Source organism: Vanessa cardui, chromosome 12 (assembly GCF_905220365.1).
Source record: "Vanessa cardui chromosome 12, ilVanCard2.1, whole genome shotgun sequence".
In the NCBI taxonomy this organism is placed as follows: Eukaryota; Metazoa; Arthropoda; class Insecta; order Lepidoptera; family Nymphalidae; genus Vanessa; species Vanessa cardui.
In genome coordinates this window covers 2,799,321-2,810,518 of record NC_061134.1, presented here as the reverse complement: position 1 = coordinate 2,810,518, position 11,198 = coordinate 2,799,321, and the positions used below count along the sequence as shown (strand labels likewise).

The 11,198-nt window shown below is 36.8% G+C and overlaps 1 protein-coding gene across 1 annotated transcript; it reads right to left on the bottom strand.

The window, feature by feature from the left end:
• Positions 1-205: 205 nt before the first annotated feature.
• Positions 206-5,014, bottom strand: LOC124534146. The gene has a single exon (XM_047109841.1). The coding sequence runs from the start codon at positions 5,012-5,014 to the stop codon at positions 206-208; it is 4,809 nt and encodes a 1,602-aa protein (XP_046965797.1).
• Positions 5,015-11,198: the final 6,184 nt, after the last annotated feature.

The window sequence follows — 11,198 nt, the reverse complement described above, 5'->3', positions numbered from 1 at the left end:
TTATAATTTTAGTTTTATTTAAGATTATAGAGATACATAAGGTCTATTGCAATGCTAATTTTACCGGGTTTAAAGGTTTAGCAAAGGAAAGGAACATCTAAATACAGCCTTTTAAATATTTTGCGTTGGTTGGTGTTTTTGGTATGCTTAGGATGTTATAAAAAATAAGGGTTAAAGTGTTAAGCTTGATAAAATATGAGCACATTTAAGTAAGTACGTTTTTATAAACAACGTTTTTTGTTTTGCTATCTTTTGCCAAAACATAAAGATTTTCTGGATTTGATACACGTGAGCATGCCACATAGAGTTGCCCATGAGAAAAACATCTTTTTTCTAAATGAACTCCTGCAACTTTAAGCGTCTGACCTTGGGCTTTGTTAATTGTTATAGCAAATGCTGCTTTCAGAGGGAACTGTACTCTTTTAAATTGAAATGGCAAATCTGTCGGAATGATCGGAATACGGGGAATCAAGACATTTTGTCCTTTTGCAATTCCAGTCATGATTGTAGCTTGTATAATGTTGCGCCCCAGATGTGTTATTTGTAGCCGAGTACCATTACATAGCCTTGGAGCGTCAAGATTCCTCATTAATAGGACTGGAACACCAACTTTTAGCATTAACTTATGGGATGGTACTCCTGATAATTCTAAGGAGTTGAGAAATTCTATAGGGTATGATGTAACTTGTTCAGTGTCCATAATATTGTCCACTGAGAGGTATTCGACAACATTTCCCTGAACGTTTAACATGATTTGTTCATTTATTTTATTAACTATTTCATTAGTCGGCGCCAAAATTGCCCTTTCACATAGCCATTCTACGTTGGCCATATTTGTCAGAAGGTCCGGATAGACATTATTTAACAGGTCAGTTGAGCTATCGACAATTTGACAGAACTCACGACTCAGTGTAATCATGTCGTTACTGTCAGTTGGCATACGATCTTCTCCGATTTTTAGAAGAGTAGCTGCATAATGCCCGGCTTGAGAATCTTGGTGAAGTTGTACTCGCATATTCGTGGTGAGACAATACTTTTTCACGTGAACCCATAATGCAGATGCTTTCAAACAGGTATTTATTTCATCTGCCGGCGTACCCCTAGTAATCACCGGAAGGGTCTGTCTAAAGTCACCGGCTAAAAGTACCACCATCCCTCCCATGATATCCTGGCTGCCTTTGATATCCCTCATTGAGCGATCTAGTGCTTCAATGGCCCTTTTGTGGGACATCGTACATTCATCCCAAACCAACAACTTACACTGCTGTAACATTCTTCCGCGCTCACTGCTTTTACTAATGTTGCATACCGGCATTTCCTCATGAGCTAAGTTCAATGGTAACTTTAGAACTGAGTGCGCTGTTCGTCCCCCGCTAAGTAGTGTAGCAGCGATTCCAGAAGAAGCAACTGCAACAGCAACTCCTTTATCTTTCCGGATTTGAGCTAATAATAAATTTAAAATATAGGTTTTGCCTGTACCTCCTGGAGCATCCAAAAAGAACAAACCACCTCGGCCACTGGAAACTTTTTCAATTATTGTGTCAAAAATTATTTTTTGCTCAGAATTTAAAAGTGGAAGGGCTTCTGCTATTTGTTGCATTAATAAATCGGTATCGTAATCTAGTTCTCGCATTAAATCGCTACTAACTTCCCCAATTCTGTGTGGTCTGCTCATGCCAAAATCAGATAAATCTTTTCCAGTAATTGTCATCACTTGATCTTCAACTTTTGTTAAGGCGTCATTGTAAATTAAATCATTGTATGAAGCATTTTGATCATGTTCTTGCAGTCTGTGTAAAATATCATCTGCCATATCATTTTTATATTTTTCCCACAATTCTTGAGGATTTGAAAGTGCACATGTCGCTATTAATATAGCAAAAAGCTCTCTCACCTTGGGCGCAGATTTGCATTGTACAGCCTCTTCTAAAGTTATATCCCAATGATTGTCATTTTCCAATAGTCCTCTTTCCTCACATGCCTCTCGAAAATTCGAAAGTTCTCGATTATTGAGCATTTTAAGATCTTTGAAGGAGGTAGGCCCACGCACATGGTGTAAAAGCATTCTTAAACAAAAACATTCCATATTACTAACATGGACAGTGTATACTCGACCTAACGCATCTCCAGACTTGACACCAGGCCAATTTGGAACAGGTACCCCCTGAATTCGTCGTTTCCATTCTCTTCTTGCAGTGTTCCAAGTATAATATCTTGGTACCTCAACGTAGAGAAGAGTTCGGGCAAATTCGTCTTTGGAACAGAGGTCAAAAAAAGCAGTAAGTGTCGTTTTCGGAGGTGAAGATAATCTTTCTTGAAAATTATTTTCAGTGAAGTAGACACGTTCACCATTTTCTAGGTGCACGTTGAGGTGTGTGACGGTTGGGTGCCTCTCGTGTAATGGAAATCCTAAGAGCCGCCACACAGATTCGTTGCTACTGATATAACGCCCAGACTGAAATGTACGTACTTCGTCGATCGGATTAGCGGCCTCCGTATTCCTGAAATTAAAAATAGCTTGGTCGCTACCTTTATTAATATACTTGCATATATATTTAATAGCGCGGACTGAACTGCAAGCTTCGACATTTATGTGAGCGTTAAACATTTTTGACAATATAGGGGTATAAGGAACCACCCAACCGTTATCTACAGTAACATAACTACCATTTCTGAGTTTTATAGATGCTGTGAGACCTCCGTCTGCTGGCGCCCTTCTACGATACAGTGGATATCCGTTATCATTGTGGACAGTTTCTTTAATAAGCTTGCGAGGATATTTTTTTGTACATCTGCCTTCCTTCATGCAAGAGCATTGGGGATTTTCAGGTCCGCAAGGACCATGGATCATATTTGTAACAATTATATCATGCAGTGATTGGTCATTATTGGGATCCGGTATTTCAGCGTTTATTATATTATCTATTTGATCAGGCCTCAACTTCTCTTTTAACCACAATAAAATATGCACGTGTGGTAGTCCGCGTTTTTGCCATTCTATCGAGTACATAAAACATAATACTTCACCGAATATTTTTCCTTTGTTAATTACAGTCATTAGCTTTTTAACTTTTAGTCTAAAAACTCTCGCAACTATATCATGTCTGTCTATCGCACTTTGTCCCGGCAGCAACTCATCAGCTATTTCAGGCCATTTGGGATTACAGGTGAAAGTGATAAATAAATCAGGGCGACCATACGTACGTACATAAGCAAAAGCATCTTGAGTGTATTCGTGCAAGTACCTGGGGCTATTTACAAATGAAGACGGTAAAATAACCATTTTACCAAAATTATTAGGATTAACATTACCGTCATTTGCCACAGCATCTTGAAGATGAATGTAGTTCTCCGCTCTTAATTTGGTTTGATTTAATGATATGTAACGTAATCTTTCGCTTTCAACTTTTACGTACATGTCAACATAAAACTGATTAGCCAGTTGTCTGCATCGTGATACTATATTAAAATCATTTTCTCGAATCATGATACGATACGCATAAAAATCCATGCAAGATATTTTTTTATTGGGTAAGGGCAAGCCTGTCACAGAACTGACTTGAGGTATTTGAAAGTAATACCCCTCCTGCCCCTTGCTGAATATAAGCGGATATTGCAGCGCGTCGTAAAATTTGTGTGTGTCGGGTACTCTGGTTAATGTATCATTGCGGGTGTGTAAAATAATATCACGGGAAGCAAACTGTTCGCCAGATATCACGGCTGCGACTTCATTGATTAAGGGTGCATTATACCGTCTTTCATGTTCTCCACTCGGTGTACGGTCAGGGTGCATGACCAACTTGTATTCTTCTCCCGGCATTCTTTCCAACGCAGTTTTGAAAGTATTAATGAGGCTGTTATGCTCATGCAACATTCTTTGAATTTTTAAAACGATATCTCTTTCAACTCCTTGAATAGTTTGACACCTACGATCAACTTCGCTGTTTTCGTCTCCCATGAAGTAAATTTGCAAAAATTTTGGCTGTTCGTTTGTTGGCAGCAAAGAACCAATCCTATGATAGATCTGTCCTTGGATTGTAAACGTAGTGGAAAATCCGGGCATAACAACTTCGTTATCTACTCCAAATGACGTCATTTGAAAACAGCAATTGTATTTCCTTATTTTGTTTAAAAAAGAGCGTGATTCGTTACTGTCGTACAAAAGTAAAGATTTTAGAGGTTCCTCTGGCTCACCAAGGGATGGAAGTGATATTTTGCCACCAGAACAACACATACCCGGAGTTTCCTCTTTCCATTTCAATGCTTCGCAGTATGTACACTTTTTATCCATCCGTCCTATAAGAATTAATCGATGATTAATATAATCGATCGAAGGGTCATAATCAAAAGCAGCCTCATGAAATGAATTCCATGTATTGTGTGTAAATGCTCTTCTCCTTTGCAACAGCCTTTCAGCATTTATAAGACGTCGTCTTTGCGATTCTTCTTGGGACTCTACAGCAAATAATGAAGCATGACGATCAGCATCTAAAACCCTTCGTAACTGTGTTTGTTCTAATGTTTCAGCAGCCCTTTGAGATGCGTGACGTTCGGCATCTAATCCTCGCCGTGCTTGCCTTTGTTTTAAATTCTCAGCATCTCTCAGAGCCGCGTGACGATCAGCATCTAATCGTCGCCGTGCTTGACTTTGTTCTGAGGTCTCAGCATCTCTCAGAGCCGCGTGACGATCAGCATCTAATCGTCGCCGTGCTTGACTTTGTTCTGAGGTCTCAGCATCTCTCAGAGCCGCGTGACGATCAGCATCTAATCGTCGCCGTGCTTGACTTTGAACCAAGGTTTCAGCAGCTCTTTGAGCTATGTGATGTTGAGCATCTAAAATCCGCCGCGCTTGGCTTTGCTCTTCAGTCTCAGCAGCTCTTTGCGATGCATGACGCTCGGCATCTAAAGTCAAACGGGTTTGAGTGTGCTCTTCAGACTCTTGGCTTCTAGCGATTCTCTTAGCGCGAGCTCTGCTAGATCTTCGCCCTAGATCAGATTTGCGTTTTCTAGGCATATTAGAATAAAAACAACGTAATTAAATAAAAAAAAGTTCTACTTATAGTTTGTACACGAACCAAAATTACCTCTCGATTGAAAATATATTATAAGATTGTAAAAACACCTTTAACTAAGTATTTATACTTTATTTTACTTCTGTAATTACAAAGAAAAACTTCTCAATATGAATATAAATTATTTACGTTTATGCTTACATTATTTAGTACTTAACATTTTTTTTTACAAAAAACAAAATCTTTATACTATACTATAACTTAAATATGTATTATTTTAAGAAAGTGATCAAAGCAAACAAACTTACTATGTAATTTAAACTTAATGCTTTTTTAAGAGCATTAATGTTAAAAAAAGAAATACATATGTTTTACGAACATACACACGCAAAACAATTTAATAAAAATCGAAATTATTTTAAAGAAATTATTTAACTATTTTTATTGAATTATTTAACTATAACTTACAATATATATTTAACTCAAGGAAATAGTCGAAACAATAAATTTAATATGCAATTTAAGCTTACAGTTTTTTTCTTATTTAACTATTGTTATTGACAATGAACAAAATTTTAATACTATTAACTTACAATATATATTTAACTCAAGAAAATAGTCGAAGCAAATAAACTTAATATGTAATTTAAATTTACAGGTTTTTTTTTTTGAGAGCATTAAAAACACAAAAGTACGTTACTACGTATGTTTTACGAAAATACACACGCGAAATAAAGACCTACTTAACATTTAATAACAACAATCAAAAAACCAAAACCAAGAAATTATAGTATCCAAATGTACCAACAAATAAGAATAACGAATAAAATACAATGCGATGACCCAACTAAAGAAAACCAAAAACGAAAAGATACTTGATTCACGATTTTGTAATCAATTTGAAGTGAATACCAATGAATTTGTATCGCAAAAATTTCAATTTCGCATGCGTGTGTCACAGTCGTCTGCCCTCACGTGTCTGCCCGTTCGGGTAACGACACTTAGACATGTTACCCCCACTAAACCACGCGGCGCGTTGCGCCAAGCCCCGCCTCCACGCGCGGCGATTCGCAGGCTCGCAGCCGCAGATTCTAAAGACTTTAAACTATTTGTTTCGCGTTTCGCGTGAAAGCGAGGAGACAGGTAGAGAGACAGACAGACGGACAGACAGAGTTACTTCCGCGGTACGCATATTTCATTGCTTTAAAAGGACAATATTTGTGTCAAATTTCAAAGCTTTGACGGGGGTCAAAGGTTTTACAAAGCTCTGAACCGCCCCCCCCCAATACCTCCCTTAACAGCAAAATACCCAATAACTGCGGTGCTCATATTTCATTGTTTTAAATTCATACTTATATTATAAACGCGAAAGTATCAATTTCAAAGCTTCGAAAAACGTTTGACCCCGCCACCCCCATTGCCCCTTATAAAAGAAAAATACACAAAAACCGCTGAGCACATATTTCTTTATTTTCAATAAACAATATTTAAGCCAAATTTCAAAGCCGTAGTCCATTCCAAAAAAAAGTTTCATACAAACTTTGACCCCCCATTACCCCCCCTTATAACCCTTTTTTACAGTTAAAAAGTAGCCTATGTCCTTTCTCAGGCTTTAGACTATCTGTGTACCAAATTTCATTACAATTGGTTCAGTAGTTTTGCCGTGAAAGCGGGACAGACAGACAGACAGACAGACAGACAGACAGAGATACTTTCGCATTTATAATATTAGTAAGGATAATATAAAATTTGATATAAGGCCGGCTATGCACTTGCAAGTTTTCGATGTTGCAGATATCTATGGATGGTGGTAGTGACTTTCCATAATTCTCTACAACGTTTTCCATATACACACACACACACACACACACACAAAAATAGTGAGATTATTGTTTGCATGATAAAGCTATCTATGTTATTTTAAATTGGAATATATTGATAAATCTTTCTAATCTGTATCATTACTTCTAATTTTATGATATAGGTTTACGTACGAGCAAACTGATCACCTGATATCATGTGGTCAGCACTGCCAATGATGCTGTGAGAAATGTTAACTATTCCTTACATCACCAATGCACCACCAGATTTTGGACTTAAGATGCTATGTGCCTTTTGTTCCACTGGCTCACTAACCCTTTAAACTGGAATATAACAATACTGAGTACTGCCGTCTGTTTGTAGAATATATAATGAGTGTTTATGTGCACCTACCCAGATAAGCACAAAGCCCTACCACTCGTTAAAATCTTAATTAGAGTTCAGGAGTAGATAGTAAGGAAATAGAGGGTCAGGAAATAGAGAACGAGGGAGTTAAGAGTGACATAAAAGAGACTGAAATAAACTAGAACGTTGTCTCTGTTTGCAGATAAATTGACTATCCTTTTAGTGCTGAATGCACTAGAAGGATAGTCTCTGTTAAAGTTAAAATGGCCGCCTTGGTACAAATCGAACCTCTTTCCTGCTACATGTATGTTTATAAAACCTGTTTCTAGTTTAAATCTTTTGACCGAGTGAAGTCGCAGCACGTCACCAGTAAATAGAAATTGTTTAAAATCTATTAAGTCCCGTGGCAAGGCACCGAAGAAAAACGTCAAGGGGAATCAAAATAAATTCAATTTATGTCGTCAGTTTTCTTATTAAAAACGTGATCGCTTTGAAATGTCGATAGAAAAATATCCGATTCTGACGTTTTATTGCAAACCAATCATATATTTATTTCTCTTTCGCGTAATGGAATTACGCGGATTTATTAAGAGTGAACGTTATTGTAAAAACAAAAATGGCGTCATTTATTTATTTTTGCAAAAGAGGTTTTATATGTCTGATTGCTTAATAATGCAGTATTATGAATAATTGTTGTCAAATATTATAGGCATTTGTAAAATACTTGCGTATATTTTATTTCCAATGTTCTACCAAATGTAGAATCGATTTAGAGCTCGGCATTCAAAGGGTAAAATGGGACTATTACTAAGACTCTGCTGTCCGTTTGTCTATATCTCTGCCTGTCAACAGGCTGTATATCACGAACTGTAATTGTTAGTTGAAGTTTTCAGAGATGATGTATTTGTGTGGTGGCTAAAACAGCAAATACTAAAATAAAAATTAAACGGTTTTTAAATATAATGCACGGAACCGTTTGGGTGAAGAATACCAATCACACTCACATACCAATATTACATTATAATTAATTACTTACTTAAGTTACTTATGTTAGTTAACGTATATTTAAGTAAAATAAAATCTATTATTAAGGTTTTATTTTAAATACAAATTTAGCGTATAGTTAATTATCTCGAACCTGTGTTCCCTTGTACGCATTTGAATTTAACAAAAAAATATTATTGAAGCCTAAGTTACTCCCTATTATATCAGTTATCTACCAGTGAAAGTCCCGTCAAAATCGGTTCAGCCGTTTCAGAGATTAGCCGGAACAAACAAACAGATAGACAGACCGACAAAAAATGTAATAAATGTTATTTTGGTATATGTACCGTGTATACATACATATGCATTGAGTAAAAAAAGGGATATTTTAATATTACAAACAGACACTTAAATTTTATTATATTTATAGATTATATTCATTTCTTAAACGTCATTTATGAAATTTCTCGAATAAAAATCGTTTAAAATTCACCTGTTGTTACTTCACTATCCTCATTCAAAGAACAAATTGCAGCGATTATTTTTAAGCCGTTGTACAATGAAAGAGCGCTAGAACAAGCGCGCTATGGCCATTAAGAATTCTAAGTACTAAAACCATGATGCAAAGATGTTTTCTCAGTTCAAAGTTGTATTTAATTGGGTTCATTTGTAAAGGAAACTTTGAATGGATTTTTGTGAGGGAAACCTGGCAACTTTTTTTTAATGAATATATCACGGCTTGGCTTAGGTATTAATGTGCATGCCTAATATTATGATTCGGTTTATATTCGGTTACGTTGTCAATAAGCGATTGTAATGATAGCAAATTAACTTTCGAACTAATAACTAGTTACCAGTGGTTAGAACGCGTGCATCTTAACCGATGATTGCGGGTCCAAACCCAGGCAAGCATCGCTGATTCATGTGCTTAATTTGTCTTTATAATTCATCTCGTGCTCAGCGGTTAAGGAAAACATCGTGAGGAAACCTGCATGTGACAAATTTCATAGAAATTCTGCCACATATGTACTCCACCAACCCGCATTGGAACAGTGTGGTGGAATATATTCCAAACCTTCTCCTCAAAGGGTGAGGAGGCCTTTAGCCCAGCAGTGGGAATTTACAGGCTGTTGTTGTTGTTTTATTGTCGCTGTAGGAAATATTAAGGATTCCTTACATACTACGCCACCCGCCGTGGGAACTAAGAGGGTACCGTACGGTGCTGACTACGGCGACATTTCTCGCGTGCGATTCACCTTGGGAGCTCCAGGCGAAGACGCTCATGGAACTGTCCCGAGGTGTCGCTGGTCTTATATTGGGTATTCCGATGAACGGAGACGCAGTCCCACATAGCCGCCCCCTCTCTTCCACGGGGTGAAAAAGCGTTTTTCGCGCGAGATTAAAAATCAAAAAATGGCTCACTCACCCTGAAACTGGAACACAACAATACTGGAGTGCTTCGGTAGAATATCTGAGAAATAATATTGTATGAAAGTCTTTTCGTTTTTATATCAAAAGCAATATAACCTGCCTCGTGCAAAATAGCATAAGGGAATCTACTCTAGTTCCAATCCCCTCAGACCTTTATATGCTAGATGCTGAATCCTTTGAGAATACCGACGGCGAAGCGTGAACGTTATCTATGCTATATAGAAATGTGTAACACCTAGGTATATATACTTAATTCTTGCCTCCTTGCTTTCTAGTTGTATTAATATTCATTTAAATTATTGTATTTAACTAATATGACTTTGTATTTTTAAATGTTAAAAAAGAGTAACTACTGAGTTTCTTGCCGGTTCTTCTCGGTAGAATCTACGTTCCGAACCGGTGGTAGGTTCACTTAATTGTAAAATGACGATTCAAACGTGCTTGTAAAAGCCTACTTGACCGGCCTGACGGCCTGCACCGGCTTGACGCGTTTGCAATGCTGATATTAATAGAAATTTTTGAGGTGTACAATACTGTGTACAGTCGGGTTAAGAAAAGATTCGTCACCTTAAGATCTATTTTCGTGTGCTCAGTATTAGCGATCACCACACATATTACGTCGCAATTATTTGATGTTTAGATTCAAAAGGTACTAAGTGCTTAAGAATTGATAAACGAAATTATGAAAACTGACGAACGATGAAGGTTTCTTACTGTACATTATTTTAATCTATATGATAGGGTTCGGCCAGCGTTTGCAAAGTTGTTTTACTTGGTGGTAGGGCTTTGTGCAAGCCGTCTGGGTAGGTACCACCCACTCATCAGTTATTCTACCGCCAAACAACAGTACTCAGTATTTTGACGACCTCCGTGGTCGAGTGGTGTGTACACCGGTTTTCATGGGTTTCAGCCACGGTGCCCTTGCCCCAACAATCAAAAGAAAGAAGCGATACGAGCCCCTTGATTGATCCAGTATATTATTGTGTAAAAGGTAATTTGTAAAAAACATATTTGTTAAAGTATTCTCGTATTGTTTTTTGATAGATATACTGTAGGGTTTTATTGGCTGACACCGACTCCAAATATAACAATAATTATAACTACATGATATAATCGTTAATCGACTTTTAAGTAGTCTAATATTTTTCATTTCATTTAACTTAGGAAGACTCTAAAAAATATGTTGAATACGCAATTATTTTTTTTACTTTTTCGTGCATATTCATTTGTTTTAAAATAGTGTTTTGTTTGAAGTCGGTTTTTCTTTTTGTTAAAATTTTATTTATTTTTTGATTTTAAGTGAAGCTGATGTTGAGTAACTAATTTTTTTTAATATGGATAAATTAAGCGTTCCGTTTATATGAGTCAGAAACTACTTCGAGGACAATTTCAAAGGAAACTTGCGAATAAAGCAAAAATAGACTTTCGAAAATGCGGATTTAATACGTCACGCGGCGTAAACTACAAGGATCCCTCGAAAGAGCTGTAATCGAACTCAGCAAAAAAACTTTGAAAAAGACCAACTATATTTCGTCATCATATGACATCACATCACATACACAAAATTTGATTAAAGATAGTAAGAAATTCTGCCCCATATCGCAC

Excerpts from the sequence above, each read along its gene's own strand:
- LOC124534146 (XM_047109841.1), bottom strand. The coding sequence starts at position 5,014 with ATGCCTAGAAAACGCAAATCTGATCTAGGGCGAAGATCTAGCAGAGCT.